Source organism: Homarus americanus, unplaced genomic scaffold (genome assembly GCF_018991925.1).
Source record: "Homarus americanus isolate GMGI-L3 unplaced genomic scaffold, GMGI_Hamer_2.0 scaffold32929, whole genome shotgun sequence".
In the NCBI taxonomy this organism is placed as follows: Eukaryota; Metazoa; Arthropoda; class Malacostraca; order Decapoda; family Nephropidae; genus Homarus; species Homarus americanus.
The window spans coordinates 118766-144356 of NW_024737097.1; the positions used below are offsets into that span (position 1 = coordinate 118766).

Sequence of the window (25591 nt, forward strand, 5' to 3'; positions counted from 1 at the left end):
CCAGCTTTAGTATCAGTCCGCCAATACATTAATCGGTTCTAGGACTTAAATTCCTAACTATTTTAGTAAATATCAAGAAGTTTATACTATTCAATAATTTTAAAAGTTTAATATTCAATTTTTTAGTCATTTTAACAATTATTGAACATAATTGAAGGTAAAGTGACTAGTTTAATGCGCGGCATCCAGCCTCTTAACACAGCAAACAGGAGTTAGTCTCTCTGTTTTCACTGGAGGTAACATCTTGCTTGAGACTCTCTTCTACTAAACGCTTTTTTTCTGTGTTTCCAAGCAAATTATTGGTCATTTTGAAATATATTTTACATACTGACAATATATAATGCAGTGCAGTGTTGATTTAGAGAAAATAATCTTGAATTACACCAATAGAGCTAAAATTTTATGGGTGAAATGGCGCCATGGGGTGACTTCTCTTCCACCCCAATGCCTTCTCTTCTTCCTTCTCCTCCACCCCCATTCTAAATCCCATCATCATCATCATCATCATCATCATCCAGGAGCCTTCTACATACACACCTCAAAGTAAGTGAACTTTTCTACCATTTTTGTTGAATTTAGGAAATTTTCGGTGAGCTGGAACCAATTACCCAAAAACCCACTGAAACAATGGTTTCGGTTAACGAACGACCTTCTGGAACGGATTGAGTTCGTTAACGGAGGGGTCACTGTACTTAAATGTATAATACCAAATTATTCACTAAGCTATTCAACAATGACTCAGTTGTTATTCACTAAGTTATTCAACAATAACTCAGTAGTTGTTCATGTCATACATGCTGAGGTCTATAACTTCATCAGAGGTTGAGCCAGGTCAAGCTGATTTAGCAAATACCTCGCCCGCTCCTCCTTGACTCTCACGCTGTGAGTGAGAGGAGAGAGCAGGTAGACTCAAATCACTTGTTACCCAGTGAACACCTCACTTACACGTATATACTCGTCTATAATTCTACCTCGTTTATAGGTCGACTCTGATTTTTTGATCAAGAAATCATTAATTTATGATATGCCTCGTTTATAGGTCGACCCAAGTTTTTGAGGGTAATGGAACAGCAAAACCTTCACTAAAAACACTATGTTCTTTAAACTGAGGGTCGCCGTGCCTGAAACACTGAGCGCCAAAGGCAAATTGTTTACCATTATTACGGCACTTTACACTGAAATGCGGGTAGTTTCAGCAAAAATATTGTATATTCCATTCAAGTATTTATTCAAGTCAATTAGGCGGGAATATTATTGTAATACAACTTTTTTTTTAACTGAAAACCATTCAAAAAGCGATTAGGGTAACATCTTTTAAACAACGAAAGAAAGCGAAAGTCGATTGTTTTTGTCATGGTTTTATCCCACTTTCCACTGTAATACGTACGTCATTTCAGCAAAAATATAACATTTCCGTGAATGTATTATATCAACCACAGTATGAATAGAACATCATTGTAATATAACAGTATTTTAACCGAAAACTATTAAAAAAAACGAGTAACATCTCTTGATCATCGGAAGGTTAGGTAAAGTCTTTTGTTTTCGTCATGTATTTTATCCTATTTTACATTGAAATACATCACATTTCAGCAAAACTACTATTTATTTCCGAGAATATATTCATTCAGGCACACTTAAGGTAAAATATACCTGTGATGTAACAGTTTTTTAACTGAAAACGATTAAAAAAACATGTGTACCGTCTAGCTGATACTCAACAGCTGGTGGTGCGTCGTGCATCGTTGTAAACAATATGAGGTTGAGGTGGATTACCGGGCATTACTATTAAGTGTGAAATATTGAAAAGGTTTTATTACCGGTATTTTTTGTAGATCAATGGGTACTGTGATACTGTATATATGATATGATAAGCTCGTGCTAAGAACTTCAGCATAGACTACTGAAAGCACGTTGTAAGGTAAGTTAGCTTATTGTAAGTTGGCGACCTTCATCTGCTGAAGGCACTGCACAGCTTTTCATTACTAATTGGTACATATTTTACGTTTCCATTGTTTACTGGCAGTAAATGGTAAATATTTTTCATGTCTAAAGCTAAAAGTTGCTCCTCGCCCTTCCCATCATGCACGGATTCAACCTAACAAAACTATTACCCATATAGAGATCAACCCCCAATTTTTTGCCTAAAAATTTGGTCTTAAAAACTCGAACTACACACAAGTAAATAAGGTAAGTGTTCTCATAAAAAAGTGCACTCAAGACACTTCCCCTAGTAGAGAAGTACCTGTGAAACTATATTTTAACACAATAAAGAAAAAACAGCAAAGTGTTTACTTCAGCCCAGCACTTACTAGTTCCAGAACTAATATATATATTTGTGTGTGATATATATATATAAAAAAAGGACCAACACACACACACACACACACACACACACACACACACACACACACACACACACACACACACACACACACACACACACACACACACACACACACGCACGCATATACGCACGCACGCACGCACGCACGCACTCCAAGTCGTGTGTGCCACACCGTCCTCCCCTTCTCACTACACCCAGTACATGGACATGGGAAGGGAGGTTAGTGTAGCACCCCAATATTTTGGGTATAAGGTACAATACATTGCACCACAGAGTATCTAGGATACTGACCCAGTAACACCCAACAACCTCCTCCATTCATGTCAGGCCACTGTATGCAGAATGTCTCCACTTTTATGGTAAATTCAATGTTGTAGACTTTATTTAATTTCCAGTGCAATTCTATTTATCCAAATTCCAGATATCTGAACTTTGTCTCCTTTGTTCCTGTTCAGTAAAATTTCTTATTTAATCCAACAATCCAAACACAACTGAAGTCATTCATTTGTGTCTGCCACCAGTTGTGCTATAACTGCATTAAAAAATGCTATGATAAACAATAAAATTGATACATAACACATCATATATTTTATGTACAAAAGCTAGCTCCTCCAAGACTCAAACCATCATCTGCAGGGCCGGATTCAGGAATGGGCAAAGTGGGCAGCTGCCCAGGGGCCTCCACAATCTGGGGGCCTCCACATATTACAATATTTTATTTATTTGTTTATTCATTTGGATTATTTTTATTTTCATTCTTTAAAATTCATGTTTATCTGTCACTTTTGTGTGTGTGTGTGTGTTGGGAATTTGTACACTATCAATAAATATACAATTAATTAAAATTTTCTCAATGCTCTAATTTCCTCAATATAACTGCATATGGCTTCAAAATTCTCCAAAGAAGTGTTCAAATTTCTAAATATTCCCGCTTCACTCGCCACCCCACCCTCTTGGGTAGTTATAATGAGGGGGGCCTCCACAAAGAGGCTGCCCGTGGGCCTCCACAGGTCTAATTCCGGCACTGATCATCTGGGCATCTTCACACAGTTCAGCCAGCTGAGTGAGACGTGTGTGTGTTTATGTGTCTATGCTGTGAAGTCACATTGGGGGAGGGACATGGGTGAGTCGGCTATGCAGTACAGCTCACTGCTTCCATACATCCGTTCACCATCCCCCCCCCCTCACACCCACACACAAATGCTCATTTTCTTATTTTATAGTTTTATATTATTATTATTTTTTATTTCTAAGCCACATTCGAGTACAGTATCGTAAGTTTACTCTTTTGCTCTGTATTAAAGAAAACAATTTTACAAGGGTGGACCACAACATCCTGAGTGATATAAGTCATACGATTATTTACATACTCAGACTTAGAATTATGCGAAGAGAAAACAATTATTTTTGTTTAAATTTATTAATCTTTATAATAAAACTTACTCCATATAAACATCAACACCATCTCTGAAACATTTATCATTTCTAACCCCAAATATTATGACAAAATTGATAATCTTGGTAGCCATGGTACCATACCCTATTTTTTCCAAAAGGTGAATTCATGATTTGCGACGATTTCCAAGGAAGTAACCCTCGCGAATAGAAGGGGATAAGAGCCTTTCTGAAATCATTTTGGTGCTTTCCCACAAAACCCACGGTTTTTACACAAATCTGCCATGCTAACAGGGAAGAAAAGATTTTAAAAACTAAAAATCTTTTCATCAAACCTGGAAGATTGACGAGCTGATCCAATAGACTGGTAAGAGATGTTGTCTGGGTTGTCTCTGTGACGTGATCGCCGTACACCCGGCACCACCACCCTGTGTCCTCTACTTCGATGGCTGTGTGGTGTGTATCGACCTCCTGAGTTTCCTCCATGAGGCTCAAACATGATTGCTGGTCGGTGCCTTACAGCCTCTTCATATGTGGGTGGCACACCCTAGTAGAAGGAAGTAAATCTTGTATACTGGAATTCAAACTAACCATTCAAGAAAGAATTTCTTTCATGTAAAATTGTACTAAGTACAGGCATGATATGCTTGGAACCTGGGGATTGCCTGATAGGGTTTTTTTTTTAATTTGGAGCTACAGGCCTAAAATGAACCAAATGTACAGTAAACTCTCTGTAGCTGGCTGTGAAGACTCAGTTCAGATCACTAGATTCAGCCCAAAAAGTAGCTTTAATTGTACACTGTAACATTAAAATTTAAAATTGTTGGCATATAAACAGTAATAACAAAGGCATATAAATAGCAATACTGTAATGAAAGCATAAAATGAGAAAGAATCATGCAAGTTAGTGTACAAACTGCTTTGCAATCACCCCTAGCAATGGAGCTTCGCACCGTGGACCCTCCTACCTCCACACACTCACCACACAGCTTCATGGTGAAAACTAATACAGTATTACCCGGCTTTACACGGTTTCACTTTCCGCGATTTCTCATTTACGCGGTACCTTGCCAGAACCGGACTTTCACTTTCCGCGGTGCATCTACTCATATACGCGTGAAGTATAATTTATTTTTTTTAGCTCATAAAATTCATATAAGTTACCCGGCCAGAATATAATTTACATTGCTGGAATTCTTACAATATGATGATCATTTTGAATATAAACATCATGGATTTTGCATTAGACATACAAATTTTAGATCTAATGTAATAATTTGGTTTACACAAAGCAAATATTTTATCTTTAGTGCAAAATATATGACGTTTACATTCAAAATATTCCCTGACCTGCAAGGAATCCAGAAATGTCAATTATATTATCCTAACTTTAGTCTGAGGTATTATTTATTACTAAAAGTTAAAAAATAGTTTTTTCACCCAACATTTCTCTGGTAGGGAGGGAAGGTGGGGGGTGGGGGGAAGGGTTGGGACCGACCGACCATCTGGCGCGGTTGGAAGAGGGGGGAGGCAAGTTGGGGTACAGTACTTTGATTGACAGATAGTGTCGTGAAGAATATTTTTTTTTTTATTAACTGAAGATATTTGTTTTTGCTCATAAAATTCATACAAATTACTGGACCAGAATATAATTTACATTGCTGGAATTCTTACAATATGATGATCATTTTGAATATAAACATCATGGATTTTGCATTAGACTTACAAATTTTAGATCTAATGTAATAATTTGATTTACACAAAGCAAGTACAGGTTGTACCTCTCTAGTCCGGCAACCTCGGGACCTGACCGGTGCCGGACCATGGAAATTGCCGGACCATGGAAATTCACCCTTTTCCTGGATAGATAGTGACTTGTGCTTATGCCTGGAAGCACTAGCACCACTTTCTCTGCGTCATGGTCTCTTTGAAGACATATTGAAGGGTTAAATGTCGTATAGTAGCTTCTCAAATTTCGCGAGTTTTTAATTCTTAACGTATTTTATTGGAACACACAAAAAAATAAATAAATAAAAATTTTGACGGCGGAAACTTGAATTTCGACGGGTTTGAACGGCCCGCCAACGTGCAGACGACGTGCATAATCGTGTAAACAGCGTCATTTCTCTTATGTACAAAAGATTCATTGTTGTTTATTACTGAATGTCTTTTTTATTAAATTAATGTTTATGTGTGCAAAATGAGCAATAGAATTCATTAATAATACGTAGAATATTAAAACACACGAGGAAATGACACAGCATTGTTTTCGTTGATTACAAAACCAGTGACTGACTGGTTCTACATATAAAACTGAAGAAAATAAGACCTTGGTTGTAGCTGTAGTAAAATTAATATGGTTGTTTTAAGTAATGTTATTTAATGTTAATAAATGGAACAATAGAAGTAGCTAACGATAATGGTAAAGAAAAAGAGAGATCGCATATGTAAATGCGCATGCGCACACGTGAAAACATATCGTCATTACTTTACATAAGAATATGAAAGCAACTCTTATTTACTTTCATATATATTTTAATTAATGTTTCTGAATTTGTTTTTATTGAATCAATGTACGTGTGTGCAAAATTAACAATACAATTTATTAATAATACGTGGAATATTAGAGGAGATGAGACGGCTGCCGGCATTGTTTATGTTAAAGCTTACGAAACCAGTGACTGATTGGTTCTACATATAAAACTGAAGAAAATAAGACCCTGAGTTTAGCTGTAGTAAAATTTATGTAAAAAATGAATATGGTTGCTTGAAGTACCTGTAATGTTATTTAATGTTAATAAATGGAACAATATAAGTAGCTAACCATTAATGGTAAAAAAAAAAGTGAGACTGCTCGTATGTAAGTGCGCACATGTGAAAATATATCGTCATTACTCTACATAAGAATATGAAAGCAACACTTATTTACTGCTCATATATATTGAAGGGTTAAATGTTGTACTCTGTATAGACAAGCAGAGAGAGAGAGAGAGAGCAGCCGAACTGCCGGATGTAAACAAACCTTAATTTCCCGCGGCTTTTTTTTTTTTAAGGGGATTAGCCCACCCGGGCATAGGTCACTGACCCACATTGGGGCCTGAGGGGCAAAAATTTAATACTCCTGTAATAATAATAATAATTCAGATAAGTAAAAAAAAGCTGCCTATCTACCTATTGGACAAACTAAAATCGTTCCGGACCACGGGAGTTTCCGGACCACAGAATGCCGGACTAGAGAGGTACAACCTGTACTTTATCTTTTGTGCAAAATATATGAAGTTTACATTCAAAATATTCCCTGACCTGCAAGGAATCCAGAAATGTCAATTATATTATCCTAACTTTAGTCTGAGGTATTATTTATTACTAAACATTAAAATCTAGTGTTTCACCCAATCATTTCTCAGAGAGGTAGGGGCCAGTGAGCTGGGAAGAGGGGGATTTGGGTCCATTATTGGAATGGACATTAACCTGGCGACTGTATTTCTCTTAAATATTCATTGTGTGAGCATACCATCATAAAATTTAGATGTTAATTTTCCTACAACATAGGTATTGTGTAGGAAAAAGTGGAGTTTGGGGGTCGGGCCAGTCTCTATTGGAATTAATCCCATATGTTCTGTTGTTCACTTTGCGCGGTTTTCACTTTCCGCGGTACCCTGTGGGTTCAATTGACCGCGTAAATCAGGGTACTACTGTATATACTTAAATCTTTATACCTTATGAAAATTATTTATTTCATTTTTGTTTGCACTTTCTGTATGTAGGATTGTGTGTGTATGTAAATGAGATTTTTTTGGTGTATCACAAAATTACGAGTAGAAAAATAATTAATACGTACATTACAATTGTTATGTCATGGGTTGCGTTAGGCCTGCCCAGGCAACCTGACTCAAATGTTTGTTTTACAGAAGATAAGACATCAGACGGGGCGTGACGATGTTGTCAGATTTCATTAGCGAGGTATGTGAGCCAGACTAAGGGGCCCAGTATGACAGTGCTGTATTGGTCATCATGTCTCACACCCACCACAACCACATTTTAGCCAGTAGGTCCTAGACTGTGGATTAGTTAAGACCTCCTGCTCCATAGACTTAAGAAACAGGGTGCTTATGTAGTCCTCCTACCGCGACGTCGTTTTATTCCAGCAGAGCTGAAGCTAGGACTGTCAGTGATACAAGACTGTGTGTGTGCAAACCCCAAAGACTTTAGTTAAGTTAATTATTCCCCGTGAAGAAAAGGAATCACTGGTGAAGGCCTGTTGCTATAAGAGCAATCCAGGCCAGCCTTGTAATTCTAAGCGGTTAATTCCCCCAGGCTGACAACCTCCCCCCACCCCTTCCCCCTTATAAAATTACTTTTATTGTGGCATGAATGTGAATGACTAATTTATCCATGCAAATTGTAAATCAGTGTAAGGAACCTTGCCAAATAAATGTAAGTGCAATTGTCTGCCTGTATATGTGATTCCTATCTTATTTATTACTAAAGGTAATGACTGATTCGTTATGATAAACTATCTTACCATAAATCCATAACATAATATACAAGAACAGGGAAGCCATGGACCAAACACTGGCTAACCTGACACACATGGGACATCAACAGACAAGGAGGGTTAAATACCTCTCACAAAAGAACACGGTTCATTGCCACTGGCCCATCTCCAGCACGCATTCCAAAGAGTGTGTCCAATGAAATGAGAAATGTAGCAAAATGGAGCATTTTATGAGCTTGTGGTAATTTGCCTGGGTCCACTGCCTTAAAAATGTGTCTCAGTGAGAGTGCAATGCGAGCAGTCGAACAAGGACAGAGGGAGTTATGTTCTGGGCAACTCAGACAGAACTCCAGCCTGACCAATTCTAATAAGCCTCAATCTAAGGTGATTTGGAACACAAAGAAGAAGGGTCCACGAGGGCCACCAGATGACAAGAGATCATCGCCATCGTGTGGCCACGATCATGGAACAAATACAATAGGAATTCTAGAAGCCTGCCTCAGAGATCGGAGAGCATCACGAGGGGGACAAGAACCCGTGGGCCTCAATCGTATCCTCTCTCGCTCATAGCGGTTTCTTGGCTAATGAGAGTCTATGTTTCCCAAAAATGTCACAGGAATGCTCTGTAATAACACTTGAACTTTTTTTTCCAACTGGCAGAAAGGAGGTAGTGAGGGTCATTGAGAGAAAAATAAACAAAACAGAGAGAAGGGAGAGCAAGGAGGGTTGGAGCGAGGGCTGGTGGGATGTGGCGTGTTATGTTCCTGTCCGAGTGACAAGTTTTATCACACCAGTAGGAGGGAAACAGAGGGAGGAGGAGGCGGCTGGGAGCAAGGGTGGGTGGCAATATTGATAATACAGGTCATTGTTTACTGTATTTTTTATAATAGTAACTAAGACTTAAGTACCTGCAGTTTGCTTCCATGTTATGAAAATTATACCTCAACAATATATATCAATGAAAATGCAAACTACCCATCAAAAACATTGCAATTTCTACAATAAACAATCTTTTCAATTAATATGACTTTATTATCTACAAAACCAGCTTTAAGAGCTTTACACACTGCCACTTGAATGAACTCAATATCTTCATTGGTTTAAAAGTTACATTATTCTGAACTTTTCCAAACTTTAAGAGCATTTTTCTCAATTGTGATATTTTGCGCTTGGTACCTTGTCACACTCGGCGCCTCTATTATCAACTTACGCGAAGCAGAAAGACCAAATTAAAAGAAAATAAGTGAAGGTGGTCACAGAAGGTGTCTGGTGAGTACCATATCAATATTTTCTCTACAGTTATACAGTCTCCATACTATGTCTGTGGGAGGGGGGGGGGGGTCAGGAATCACTGGTAAATACCATATTTCTTATGGGGAAAATTAGTTAAATGTTCAACAGTTCGAGGTTTGACTGCCTATTCAGGAATGAATTATGGTCAAATCTCAGTACTTGCCTCTACTGTATTGTACCTTATTTTCTGCCTTATAAGGTGAACTTTTTTCACAAATAATGTCTCCAAAACTCACTCTGCATCTTACATGACAAAAGTTAACCCTAGGGGGATGAGAACTCTGACTAAAGCCAAGACAGTAATGTTTAAAGACAGTAACCTGGGTTAACTTGCCACCTAATGAAAAATATCAATAGAAGAACATTTATTTCTTAACTCAAGAATATAGTCTGGCTGGTGTGAGGGTGTGCTCCAAGTGTGGTGCAGTTGGTCTGGACTCAGGATATATGTACAGGTGTATATGGAGATAAGTGGTTTATACTTTTGTACTGTTCACGTGTATGGTAATGCTGAGGCAAGGGTTTAGGTTAATTTAAGCTGTGGTTGTTTGTATTTCAATTGTTCTTTTACTTGTCTTTGTTAATATGTTCCCTAGATTTATTATATTAAGAAATTATGCAGTGTATGATTCCTCCTCAATATGTATACATATATTTTGATTTAAGCTGAGGCTTATTAAGAACCTGGTGGATATGATATTAGAGTCATTATAGTGTTTACCCTGCATGTTGTGACCACTAGAGGCAGGGGTTTGTTTCTTTATGGTTTCACAATCAAGCCTCACCTCTTATTTGACTATTGGCAAATTCTTGATAAAGACGTGTGATGGCCCACTAGTCCAAGGACGTATCTAGAAATTATGTTCAGGGGGGATCAGAGGATTAAACAGTGGCTCGAGACATTTACTCCCCAATATATAAAAACAAAAATAATTTAATTACCCGTATATGCATTTTATTGTGGCATTAAAGGTGAATAATTTTTAGCAGAAAATAACCAGTACATTTTAAACAAAAACATGCTGATGAATACCTTTGCCTAAAAACTCTTTACCAAAAAGGTCACATCTCTTACAAAAACCACCTTCAAGTTTTTAGAATAAGCTAGCCAGAGAAACCTTTCCAACCACACCAAGTAAAACTTCAACTGTTTCTTGGGGTCCACTGAAAACTTATAAGAACGAGTAGGTGTCCATGGGGACTGCAACAACTTCTCTTTCGTAGCATCATCAACTTTAACACCAATAAATCTCCCAATGTCATACTCTTTGTCATTATCAAAATTCAGACTATAATACCATTTAGTCATTTACCAGTACAGGTTGACAACCCTTTATCCGAAATTCCGAAAACCGAAAAGCTCTGAAAACCGAAAGTTTTTTTTGTGGGGCATAATTTTATTTATTATTTTTATATATATATTTTTTTAAACAGGGATTAGCCCACCCGGGCATAGATCACTGACCCACATCAGGGCCTGGGGGGCGAAAATGTAATAATAATTAAAACCAATTACCGTATATCTCGGCTTATAAGACGGAATTTGAACATTAAAAAAATCTGCCCAAAGTTAGGGGGTTGTCGAAACCACCAAGTATAAAATTCTTACCTCTTAAATATTGTGGTTTAGTGTGTCAAGAGTGGTGATGGAAACATCGTAAGCCACTCACAAAGTCCTACCAGTAATTATTTTATACTGAAACTTACGTTTGGCAAGCTGGATTCAAATTAAGATTACCGGTATATTAAAATAATAAAAATGTATTATAAACCTGTCTAACATACCGTAAAAGAGAATTATACCCCTGTAATAAACACAGCTATCATCACACACCCCTCCCCACGCCCCCCCCCCATTTGCCAGTGAGGAGACAAGAAAGGAAAAGTGACCGCGAGATTGGGCTATTTTTAGCCATGGAGGTGGTCAGTAATGCATATCGGTATATTTACTGATAATAATACTTACGGTATCTCCTATAAATAATTAATTTAAAATTTATTTTTTACAAGGAATATTCAGTAAATGACTGCATTAATTCTTGAAACTACTGACAGTTAAATACAGACGCTTAAGTGAAGTCACTAGTGTTTACACTACACCAGCTGGTAACATTTGATGCCATTACTTGAAGTGAATTGGCCTTATTTTAAGTAACTAACCATAAATAAATACAAAAAGTAAAAAAAAGATCAAAAGTGAGAAATAATATACTGTATGTATGTTGTGTTGTCAAAGTTAGAGGAACAATTGAACTGCAATTGTGTGTAAATGAGGCAGAAAGTCAGGTCAGCGCTGAACCTGGGACTTGGTCACAATTTTCGTGATGCCATATAGCAGCAGGGTCTACCATTAAACAACACATTATGCTTCCAATATCTTCCCAGGCAGTAGTATCTACCTGTTTGGTAGCTGCCTACTACCTACACAATTTTTAGTAATATTACAGGTTGTACCTCTCTAGTCCGGCATTCTGTGGTCCGGAAACTCCCGTGGTCCGGAACAATTCTAGTTTGTCCAATAGGTAGATAGGCAGCTTGCTTTTTTTTTTATCTGAATTATTATTATTATTACAGGAGTATTAAATTTTTGCTCCTCAGGCCCCAATGTGGGTCAGTGACCTATGCCTGGGTGGGCTAATCCTCTTAAAAAAAAAAAGCCACGGGAAATTAAGGTTTGTTTACATCCGGCAGTTCGGCTGCTCTCTCTCTCTCTCTCTCGGCTTGTCTATACAGAGTACAACATTTAACCCTTCAATATATATGAGCAGTAAATAAGTGTTGCTTTCATATTCTTATGTAGAGTAATGACGATATATTTTCACATGTGCGCACTTACATTCGAGCAGTCTCACTTTTTTTTTACCATTAATGGTTAGCTACTTATATTGTTCCATTTATTAACATTAAATAACATTACAGGTACTTCAAGCAACCATATTCATTCTTTACATTAATTTTACTACAGCTAAACTCAGGGTCTTATTTTCTTCAGTTTTATATGTAGAACCAATCAGTCACTGGTTTCGTAAGCTTTAACATAAACAATGCCGGCAGCCGTCTCGTCTCCTCTAATATTCCACGTATTATTAATAAATTGTATTGTTAATTTTGCACACACGTACATTAATTCAATAAAAACAAATTCAGAAACATTAATTAAAATATATATGAACAGTAAATAAGTGTTGCTTTCATATTCTTATGTAAAGTAATGACGATATGTTTTCACGTGTGCGCATGCGCACTTACATATGCGATCTCTCTTTTTCTTTACCATTATCGTTAGCTACTTCTATTGTTCCATTTATTAACATTAAATAACATTACTTAAAACAACCATATTAATTTTACTAGAGCTACAACCAAGGTCTTATTTTCTTCAGTTTTATATGTAGAACCAGTCAGTCATTTTCTTCAGTTTTATATGTAGAACCAGTCAGTCACTGGTTTTGTAATCAACGAAAACAATGCGGTGTCATTTCCTCATGTGTTTTAATGTTCTACGTATTATTAATGAATTGTATTGCTCATTTTGCACATATAAACATTAATTCAATAAAAAAGACATTCAGTAATAAACAATAATGAATCTTTTGTACATAAGAGAAATGACCCTGTTTACACGATTATGCACGTCGTCTGCACGTTGGAGGGCCGTTCAAACCCGTCGAAATTCATGTTTCCGCTGTCAAAATTTTATTTATTTATTTTTGTGTGTGTTCCAATAAAATACGTTAAGAATTAAAAACTCGCGAAATTTGAGAAGCTACTATACGACATTTAACCCTTCAATATGTCTTCAAAGAGACCATGACGCAGAGAAAGTGGTGCTAGTGCTTCCAGGCATAAGCACAAGTCACTATCTAACCAGGAAAAGAGTGAATTTCCATGGTCCGGCAATTTCCATGGTCCGGCACCGGTCAGGTCCCGAGGTTGCCGGACTAGAGAGGTACAAGCTGTACTTTGATACATGATAAATTAGACAATGAAAATAAACATCAAATTTAATTACCAAGACGCTTCCCATTGGCAGCTGTAAGAAGAGGAGGAGATGGGCTATTTTTATCCCGTCTTTGTGTCTGAAGTGGCCAGTAATACCATATATTTACTGATCATAATACTTATCTCGTATAAATTATTAATTTAAAATTAATTTTTTCCATAGAATATTCAGTAAATGACTTTTAAATAAATAAACAAATAATTCGGTAAATCTATTTCAAGTAAATGGAAAATAAGCAAACAAATGTTATTTACCACGACCCTTCCCTCTGGCTCAGGGTGAGATGGAGGGGAGATAAAGAAGGCTATTTATAGCCCGTCTTTGTGTCTGAAGTGACCAGTACCCTAATGCACCATAAATAATTCATTTAACATTTATTTTTTGTACATATATTTTGTTGTATATATATATATATATATATATATATATATATATATATATATATATATATATATATATATATATATATATATATATATATATATATATATATATATATATATATATATATATATATATATATATATATATATATATATATATATATACATTAGTTCCAGTTACCGGTAAATAGCAGACGCTTCAGTGACGTCACTAGTGTTTACACTACACCAGCGGGTAACATTTGATGACATTACTTGAAGTGAATTGGCCTTATTTTAAAAAACCAAGGATGGTTGGTAAAGGACTACTGAGTCAGTGGGTAAGTGTCACATTTGGGGTACTGGTCTTATACAGCGAATAGAGCTCAAAAGCTACTTTTTAAATGGAAATTTGGGGGGGCCGTCTTATGCACCCCGACGCCTTATAGGCCGAGATATACGGTATAATAATAATAATTATTCATAGTAAATAAAAATTTTAATAAAAATACACCAAAATAAAATAATAAAAACAATAATAACAATAATAATAAAATATAATAAAAAAAAAATAATAATAATAATACTGTAATAATAAAATAATAATAATAATAAAGAAATACAAGAATGAAAAAAAGATCAAAAGTGAGAAACACGACCTAGACCTATGAATTATTATTATTATTATAATTTTTATTATATTTTCGCCCCCCAGGACCTGAAGTGGGTCAGTCATCTATGCCCGGGTGAGCTTAAAAAAAAAAAAAAAAAAAATTCTGAAAACCGAAAAATTCCGAAATCCTAAATGCCCCTGACCCCAAGGATTTCGGATAAGGGATTGTCAACCTGTAATTGTATGAGTGCAATTGTATAATAAGCATCTTTCTTTACATCTTGTACCTGGCCAATTTATCACATGTTTTTACATTATATTATAAAATTATTATACGTACTGTATTGCTATTATAAGGGACCACCCTTTTAACATGGTATAATAACACTACAGAAAAGTTGGTGGAGAAGAAAAAAGTGACTACCTCAGTATATTCAGTGGAATTCAGCAGAATGTTCCAGGCTTTCAGTATGTTCAGTAGAATTCAGCAGTGAGTTGCAGGCTTTCTGTCGATAAATGCAATATACAGGTCGACCACTGATTTTCAGGCACCATCGGGGCCAGATCGATGCCAGATCACCGAATTTGCAGAACCATGGGTGATTACAGCCTTGAGGGAGCTACCACTCCCATAACCTCCAACCCTGTTATACACCCCACAGTAACTCTAAAGCACTCTGGGCTGCTAGAAAATCAATATAACATTGCATAAGCAATTATTATAAGAAAATTAAATGAAAAACAGGTATAGGGTAAAGAAAGCTTAATTGTTTACTTACACAAACTGCTGCATTGCTTCCATTTCCAAAGAGATGAGTCATAATGTAGAGGTGATTACAAATATATTTATGGAAGTGGGGGACTGTTTGGTTTTTCTTCTTCAACACAAGACAACACTATACCCTCGTTAATTCGACAAAAACGGGGCTCTGGGTCACTCAAATTACCGACGATTTCCGAATTTTTGTGTTCGATAATTGTTACCGCATCTTATGGGACATGAGATGCAGTAGGAGGAGAAGGGGAGAGGGAGAGAGGAGAAAGAGATGAAGGTTGTATTTTGAAGCGTCAGCGACAAGTCCATTAGCTACTCGATACGAGAATGAGATGTGGAGGCCAGTTGTGGGTTTTAGCTAAAGGATGACACTGTGTGAGGACAGTGAGCAGACGAGGCATAGGAGGGCAGTGTATGTGTGAGATGCAGTGAGCACACGAGGTGGTCTGGTTACATGTCCGGAGCCGACTTCTAACCAATATCTAGCGTCAGTGACCCAGCTACAGAGTTTAGTGTATGGTGATAACTCACCCAAAATCGTCTGCTACTGTTCTTATGCGTGTCATAACAACAGAACCGTCACAAGTGAGTTTGAGCAATTGTATTCAGTCAACTTGAGAAGTTAATCACTTGATTGCTATTATTATTATTAGATATGAGATAAATACGAGGTACGTGTATGATGGATATTTTTTGTGTGTTTGGTATTTGCAACTGATAGTGGGACATGTATTTCCAGGTATGACCGAATAAACATTGTCGCGAAATACTGGACGAATCTCATTCAAAACCCAACCTCACCCCAGTCAGGCCATGAGCCGTTACTATAATTATTTATTCGTTTTCTGTTCAGTTTTTGTGCCTTGCCCTGGCTGCCACATAAAATAATCTATTTATATTTACTGTACAAACAAAAATATTTTCTCAATCTACATACAGTAATAATAAAGTAAATAATACAGGAATAAATAAACTTAACACTGAGAGGTGAGCTGACTTTGCGAGGGGTGATGAGACGAGGCAGAAGGTGAGGAGGCAGTAGGTGACATGATGTGACAAAGCACTTACACATTTTAATTTATAATTTTAAAATTAATTAATACATGATAGCTTGATTTGGCTGCTTTTGCAATTAGACAACTGATCAGTGAATAAACCAGGACAAATGGAGCAACAATATACACTACAATAATATTTATTAAGTTCTAATAAATATGCTACAATATTATTTACTAACTGCTCAAGACCGATCCTGTGGAAGGCACCAACCCTCTTGAGCAGTGACAACAATAGTGTTTGAGAGATGGTGAGTGTTGGCAACACTATTAGGGAGTGAGGGTCAGCAGGACTAATCAGCTGTTATCACTCTGGAAACAGGAGACTGAAAATATACTACAGAGCACACGCACAGGGGTGTGTGAGTGGTGTGGGGGGTGTTGGAGGGTGTGTTTGTGTGTGATGTGTAGAAGGGGTAGGGTCGCATGGTCAGTCTCCCCCTCCCTCCTCTCACTCAAGCGTGGTTAATTGTGACAGGAAGATGAATTTGATGCCGTAATGATCCTTAATTTTTTTTTTTTTTTTTTACGGGAATTACTCCACCCGGGCACAGGTAAAAAGACCCACAACGGGGCCTGGGGGGCGAAAAAATAAGAAGAGAAAGAAATTGAATATAGAGAAGAAAAAGGTTATACTGTACTGTGTTAATCTACATCACGAAAATGCAGGAAAACCAGCTTTTTAAAGTGAGACAGAATGTATAAGTATGGAAACACAGAAGAAAGCACAGCATTCCACAGTTTGGCTGTGTGAGGTAAGAAGGAGGCACTGTAACGGGATGTGACCGACATCCACAGAGAAACGGTGAGCACCGCGGGCAAGACGTGTGTTACGAGCCCAAGGCCTTGCCGGCGGTACACAGGATGCCAAATGCACCAAACATTGCCCGTTAAAGTACCTGTAAAAGAGAGTGAAGCAACATTGCAGCGAAGAGAAAGGGAAGAGAGATTGACGACTAAAGGAGGAGAATTAATAAGACAAAATGCCTTTGATTCCACCCTATCTAGCAGTTGGACAGAAGAAGAGCCACCCCAGGTATGAGAGCAGTACTCCAAGTTAGGACGAATGAATCCCTTATATACTTGGAGCAACTGCTCAGGAGTGAAGTAGCTACGGCATCTGTACAGCATTCCCAACTTTCGGGAGGCAGCTTTAGCTATACTGTATTAAGGATGTGTGATTTCCAGGACATATTGGAGGAAATGGTGAGGCCTAACATATTTTTTTCAGAATTTGGCAGAATGATAGCGTCCTGAAATGTAATTGGTGGGAGATCGTCCTGTATCAGCCCCTTAGTCTTTATATAAATGTCAGGGCAGTACATTGTCTTTATATAACCATATCACCCCCTGTAACTTTCCACTGGCTATGAGGTGACATGATCATATCACGTGATGGGCAGGTTCCTTGAGGCGTGGCTTAGTTACTGTTAAAGTCAGCATTAAAAGGCCGGCAGCCTGCGGCATAGTTACTCAACTCCTCACACCGAACGGACGTATTTAGCAGGTCTATTTACATAGCCTCCGTCCTTCTCTTAACACTCATAGATACAGTGATAAGTTACGGTGATCTACACTTGGAACTATATCCTAGATAGTTCCTGAATAAATGGATAACAGACAATTGGGTTTCGGTACTAAAACCCTATATAATATAAATGTTCCGGCCTCCTTAAACTAGACAGAATGAGCAGTTAACAGGCCTAGAACAGTTCAATTTAGAAAGTGTAATTGATAGATATTGAGTTTTATTACTCTTAAATTTAACCAAGTTTGTACCTCCCCATTCAGAGATGCTGCACAGATCCGCATTGATAGAAGTAATGATATCAGCTCTAGAAACAGATCTAGTTTGAGAGTTAGGAGGAAGGGGAAAATAAGAAGAAGAGTGAAGAGTAGAATCATCAGCATAGGAATGGATAGAATTAGTTGTAGTGTGAAGTAAATCATTGATAAAAAAAAGGAAAAGAGTAGGTGAAAGAAAAGAACTCTGTGGGACATCACTATTGGTAGAAAAAGAGCGAGAGATCGATCCCTCGACAACAACTGCCATGGATCGGTTCTCAAAGAAGCTAGAGCTGAGAAAACAAAGTGGGGGAGAGAAACCAAAAGAGGGAAGTTTAGATCGCAAAGACTTGTGCCATACCCTGTCATATGCTTTGGAGATGTCGACGGCCATGACGAAAGTTTCCCCATAATCCCTAAGAGAGGATGACCAAAGATGGGTGCAATAGGAGAGCAGATTACCAGTAGATCTCACCTGGCGAAAGCTATACTGGTGATTCGACAAAAGAGAGAGAGATATTTTCGAAAATCTTTAAAGAGGGATGAAGTTAGGGCAATGGGGCAATAGTTAGAGGGATTAGAATGGTCACCCTTCTTCAGGATGGGCTGAACAAAGGCATGCTTCCAAGAAGAAGGAAAAGTTTGGGTTTTAAGGCAGAGGCAAAATAGGCAAGCAAGTACAGGGGCCAGAGCTTCAGCACACTCCCTCAGAACACGAGAGGGTATTCCGTCCGGTCCATGTGCCTTACTCACATCCAACCTGGATAACACACCGGCAACCCTGCGAGTGGAGATTATAGGAAAGTGCATAGGTTCAGTAGGAGGTGCAGGGGTAGGAGCGATAGAGTGGGAATTGTCTAAGGTGGAATTAGAGGAGAAAAAGGTGCCAAAGAGATTGGCTTTGTCAGGGGGAGAGTTGGCTATAGAGTTATCAGGTCGGAAGAGAGGAGGAAAAGGAGTGCAGAAGTTGTTACAGATGTTTTTGGTTAAGGACCAGAAGGATTTACTAGAGGAAGAATTAGTCAGGACAGCGGTCTTTCCTTTTATAAAATTCTGCTTGGCCCTACGAAGAATAGCCTTACAACAATTCCTAGAAGTAATGAAAGAAGTGTGGGTAAAAGGAGGAGATAGTTTTATAGCTCGATATGCCCGATCTCTCACCCTGCAAGCATATGAGCAGGAGCGATCAAATCATGATTGTAATGTGAAAGTTTTGGTAGAAGACGGGATAAATGCACTCATACCGCCCTGTATAACCCCCAGCAATGCTGTCAGCACATAACGAGGCGTCCCGAGGGGAAAAGCAACATTCATCCCAAGGAAAGTCAGTGAAGAATTCTCGCAAGGATTGCCAGCTTGCCCTCCGATAGTGCCATAGTTGACGTTTAGAGGGGGGTGGGGGTGGTGGTCATGCCCTAAGGGGGCAGAAATTGAGTATGAATAGTGTTAGGGGTTAGAGGTAAAACAAAGATCAAGAATGTTAGCAAGTTGATCGTGTCGATCAGGAACACGTGTAGGGTATTTGATTATTTGTTCCAAATCATTAAGTAGGGAAAAAGAGAGTGCCTCAGCTCCAGCTGGGTCATCCATTGCAGAGCCAAGCTACTCTCTGTGATGTACATGTACATTGAAATCCCCAAGGTAGAGGATCTCGGTGTTAGGGTGTGTGGATAGCAATGACTCATGGCAAAAAGTGAGATAGTCAAAGAGTTCGAAATAGTTGGTTGAGTTGGGAGATCAGTATAGGAAACAAAGAAAAATAGACACAGTTGGTAGAGATATTTTGAGCCAGATGACATCATAAAGGGAAGATTCAAGATCCGTGAGCTGAGCTATAGGTGTAGGTGTGTTGCAGTAGGCGCATACACCTCCCTTAGAACGGAAGGAGGTATAAAGGTTGTAGTTGGAGACTTGAAAAGATTTGCGTGAAGCTGATTTGGACAGTTGAAGTTCGGAAAGTAGTAAGAGGTCAGGGGAATAGGTTAATAGATGGTGTTCCACAGAAGGAAAATTGGATCTCAGGCCGCGAATGTTGGAAAAATGAAGTGAAAATAGCCGATCCTCCAGCAACCGTGGTGGCGTCAGTCGAGGCCCCAGTAGCTTGATGATGATCAGGTTGGCCCTGGGGTCCACAACCTTCCCAACCAGTGGGACCCATCCGAGAAGGCCCCGCATCAATATTAATATCAAGTGACATAGGAGAATAAAATAGAATGAATAAAACAGATCAAGAATGAGTACGGTTATATTTGTTGTGTTGTCAATAATAAGAGAGACAGATGAGACCCTGCAATTGTGTGTAAATGAGGCAGAAAGTCAGATCAGCAACCTGGGACTTAGTCACAATTTTCATAATGTCATATGGCAGCAGAGTCTACCATTAGACAACACATTATGCTTCCAATATCTTCCCAGGCGGTAGTACCTCCCTGTTTGGTAGCTGCCTACTATCTACTACAAAACATTTCCAAGAAGATTAATAATTTTAGTAATTAACTTAATACATTTGAGTATACACACACACACACACATGGGAATTAAGACAACAAGCATCCAGTGAGGGTCTTGTTGTGTGACTGCATGGAGGCGAATTAATAGATCAGCTGTTTAGGAAGTTATTGCTTGGCAACACTGGTGCATGTGACCACTCCTTTCCACCCCATCTCTCTAATCACCCACACCTTTCTGCTTCTCACTCCATATTTTAAAATGTTATGTAATGTTGAAGGGATCCAACTTTGCTCATTTATATTTATACTTAATTTAGGATTCGTGTTTATTCAAGACATCTTCGGGTCATGAGACCCACTAATATCCCACCCAAGAAAGGGTGACCTGACATTCCATCAGAAAGTCAGTAATATGAGACCACTAATCCCCTACCTTAACTCCACATGACATTGAGTCAGGCAAAGTCAGGTCAAGTCCCCCTCCCCCAAAAAAAGAATACTTTAACTTTCATCTTTATTCAAGACATTTTCTGAAAATTCTCTCGATTTTCAACCTCGGAAAATTTTTCCTCAAAGGATTTTTTTCAAATTCCAGCTATCGGAGATTTCCGGGTTTGAGGGATTCTGGCTAACGGAGATATTACTGTATTTGCTTAAATAATGAAAAAATTATATTAATGAATTGGTAACACAATTACAACCAGGGCTGCCACGAGATTCTCACATAAAATTTCAAGAATATATGTTCCACATCTAATCTTGAGTGTTTCATGAAGGAATTAATTGTGTTTGCAATGTAAGGCATTATATCATATAATTTGACGTAAGGTAGAGGACAGTGTGTGATAGACTCACTTGTCAGTCACAACATTGTATCTTCGTATATTCTAGTTATCAGTCAGTGTGTGTGTGTGTGTGTAAATAAATTACATTGGTAATTATGGCAATTATATCACGAATTATATGTGAAATGTGTGCTATTGGGAAAATGAAGTATGCAAGTGGCAGCTGATGTATGGAGTTTAATATATGGTTCCCCTTTGTCCAACCAAAAATCGACAATTGTTCGGCAAAAGTCTGTGTACTCATTGTTGGATAACAACATTTTCAAAAGTTACCCATCTTATTTATGACGTCAGCATCAGGTTTTACGCCCACCAATCACATATCACTTGGCATGGTCTAATCAGCCAATAAGAGCTTGACCGAAGTGTTGTTGTGAATACGGGATCAACAGTAGGGATTACTTATGTCGCCATGAACATGATACAACAGCACTTAATCCTTAGGTCCCTGGTGACGTTCCAGAACGTCCGCCTATTTGCCCGTCTTTTTTTTTTTTTTTTTTTGGAAATGTTGATTTTTTTCTCGATTTAACCCCCCGTGGGGGGTACTGCCAGCAGCACCCTAATCCGGGGCTTAAGGGTTAGCTACTTGCGGCCAAATTATCACCCTCCTAGAAGGAGGCCTTACGGTGCGTGCCATCGCAGACCGACTTGCTGTTTTGACTTCAACTGTGAAGAGGTGGATCAGGAGATATGCCAAATCGGGTATTTTAACTGATTTGGGTATGTATGAAAATTTCAGACTGAACCGAGATATAAACAATAGCCGAGATATTAATTTTTATATAAATGGTATGATAATGCAAATAATATAATGTAAATGTTATGATTTTTTGTTAAAGGTTATGAGTGTATACCATAGCATTAATGGCATACCAGGTTATAACACAGGAGATCCAAAAACAATATTGTGTCTATTTTCAGAAAGAAGACCACGCCCCCGACTGACTACTAGGGATGAGGATGCCGCCATACTAGAAGGAATCCAAAACCATCCATTCTCCAACGCTGTTGCCATCAGAGAGGCGTTACACTTAAGACATCTGTGCACAGACTGTCAGGTCACGTTTGCATGAGGCAGGCATGCATCACAGAGTCCCTGCCATAAAGGAAATGCTAACTGAACAACACCTCACTGGTCGCCTTCAGTTTGCCCAGCAATATGGGGGCGAGGACCTGGAGTTTTGGTCACGAGTAGTCTTCACGGATGAGAAGACTTTTGCCAGTACTAACCACGGTAAAATTCATTTGTGGTGGCCAAATCGCACGAGGTAAGTAAACTTAACATATTAACAAGTCCATAATGATTAAAATAAGATTTAGACCGTAATTGTCGATATTGTATAGACGAAAAACATCAAACAGCTCATTATACATTTTCAAATAAATGTCTTTAACATTATTGCATAACATTAAAATTTCTTTTCAAGTATTATACTACAAACTTAATATAAAATGTGATAGCTTAATTAGGCCAATATATTTATATTTGTATCGTATTTTCCGTTCCTGCAGATACGACAGGGCCCACATATACGAGGTGGCTAGAAGTGGGCATGTGATGCTGAACGTGCGGTGCTACATATCCCTGCACGGTATGGGAGACGTTTTCCAAATTAAGGGGAGATTTATGGCAAATAAATACCTAGACATCTTGTGGAATCAGTTCCTCCCTTCAATTCAGGAATGTAATTTCCCATTCCCTGCTGGACCAATCACTTTTATTCATGATAAATGCCCCATCCACACGGCCAGAGCAGGGCGTCAGTGTTTGACGGGCAACAACAGCTCAGGCTCTTGGAATTGCCGAGCAAGGGATGCAACATGAATCTAATTGAAAATATCTGGAAAAGTATCGTCAATTCCTGGGAGCCCGTGTACGAGAGGACGCCAAACCAGCTGTTCGACCACATGACAAGACAGTGGGAGATTTTTAGAAACAAACCTGAGCTTTTTACAAACATCGTATCTTCTATGCAGTGGAGGCTGCAAGCTGTAATTGATAAGGAGGATGGATGGACCCATTATTAAACAATATACAGTACAGGTGGTTCTGCTATAACGCGATAGTTGTGTTCTTGTAAAACATCGTGTTATAGAAATTCGTGTAATAGAAATAACAGGGCTTATGGAGAAAATAGGGTTAGGTGCAGATTACTCCAAATCGAAAAAAAATTTCGTAGTTAGCCTAACACAAAGGATAGCACAGTCTAAATAAATGTTACATTCATATCTAATAATGAAATCATACAGTAAATGTTACACTTTACCTTGAAAAAATATGAATATAACTTGATGGGGGAGAAGGTTGATGTTGAGGCTGAGGAGTCATGAAACATCAAGCTTTTCTTCAAGTGTTATAGCCTTTCTTTTACAATCACCACCGGAAATGCGATCACCAGAGTGCTTCCCAGAGATATTCTTCTTTTCCATAGTCACAAAATTGGAGAAACAGTAATCAGAATTCACTGAGGACACTTAAAAACTTCACACGTGTTTCAAACAAAGTGTGGAGTAAACAGAGCGCGCGGGTCTAAAACGCTATGTATTTTGTTTTTCTCTTATTTAAAATTTTACATTTTACATATACTGTACAGGTACAGTTAACCCTCACTTTACGCGGTTAATGTAACCCGGAGGGTACCGCGGAAAGCGAGAAACACGTAAAGTGAATAACATAACATATGGGATTAATTGAAATGGAGTCCAGGCCGATCCCCAAACTCCACGTTTTGACGACACATAACTATGTTGTAGTAAAAATAACATCTTAATTTTATGATGGTACATGCACACAATTAATACTTAAGAGAAATAGAGAAATACAGTCGCCAAGTTAATGTCCATTCAAATAATGGACACGACTCCCTCCCCCTCTTCTCACACTACACTGCTGGCTCTTCCCTCTGAGAAATTTTTTGGGGAAAACCAGGTATAGTAATAAATAATACCTCAAACTAAAGTTAGGATAATATAATTGACATTGCTGGATTCCTTGTAAGACCAGGAATATTTTTAATATAAATATCATATATTTTGCACAAAAGGTAACATATTTACTCAAGAGTAAACATTACATCTAAAATTTGTATGTCTAATGCAAAATCTATGATGTTTATATTCAAAATGATCATCAAATTGTAAGAATTCCAGCAATGTAAATTATATTTTGGCCGGATAATTTGTATGAATTTTATGAGCTAAATTAAAAAAATTATACTTCACCCGTGTAAAGGGGTACACCCACCGCGGATGTGAGCATCCTGGGTTCTGGCAGGGCACCGCGTAAACGTGGAATGTGGGACCGCGTAAAGTGAGGGTTGACTGTATACAGTGACCCCTCGTTTAACGAACGCCTCGATTAACGAAATTTCGGTTAACGAACTGCCTTCCATAAGGATCTTCAATTCGGTTAACGAACAAAAATTCGGTTAACGAATTTCTTACGAACCGACCTCAACATGTTTTTGCTTGCACTGGCCGGGCAACCAGCTTTAGTATCAGTCCGCCAATACATTAATCGGTTCTAGGGCTTAAATTCCTAACTATTTTAGTAAATATCAAGAAGTTTATACTATTCAATAATTTTAAAAGTTTAATATTAAATTTTTTAGTCATTTTAACAATTATTGAACATAATTGAAGGTAAAGTGACTAGTTTAAAGCGCAGCATCCAGCCTCTTAACACAGCAAACAGGCGTTAGTCTCTCTGTTTTCACTGGAGGTAACATCTTGCTTGAGACTCTTTAACTAAACGCTTTTTTCTGTGTTTCCAAGCAAATTATTGGTCATTTTGAAATATATTTTACATATTGACAATATATAATGCAGTACAGTGTTGATTTAAAGAAAAAAATCTTGAAATACACCAAGAGAACTAAAATTTTATGGGTGAAATGCTGCCATGGGGTGACTTCTCTTCCACCCCAATGCCTTCTCTTCTTCCTTCTCCTCCACCCCCATTGTAATTCCCATCATCATCATCATCATCATCCAGGAGCCTTCTACATACACACCTCAAAGTAAGTGAACTTTTCTACCATTTTTGTTGAATTTAGGAAATTTTTGGTGAGCTGGAACCAATTACCCAAAAACCCATTGAAACAATGGTTTCGGTTAATGAACTTTTCGGTTAACGAACGACCTTCTGGAACGGATTGAGTTCGTTAA

General features: G+C 38.1%; 1 protein-coding gene across 1 annotated transcript in view; it reads right to left on the reverse strand.

Annotated features, from left to right (window-relative positions):
* The window catches only part of LOC121873144, an 86767-nt gene that overhangs the window by 34365 nt on the left and 26811 nt on the right, over positions 1-25591 (reverse strand). The window contains exon 2 of the mRNA XM_042376461.1: positions 4078-4289. Within this exon, the coding sequence (XP_042232395.1) occupies positions 4078-4241 (164 nt within the window). The 5' untranslated portion in view covers positions 4242-4289. The remainder of the gene's footprint in view (positions 1-4077; positions 4290-25591) is intronic.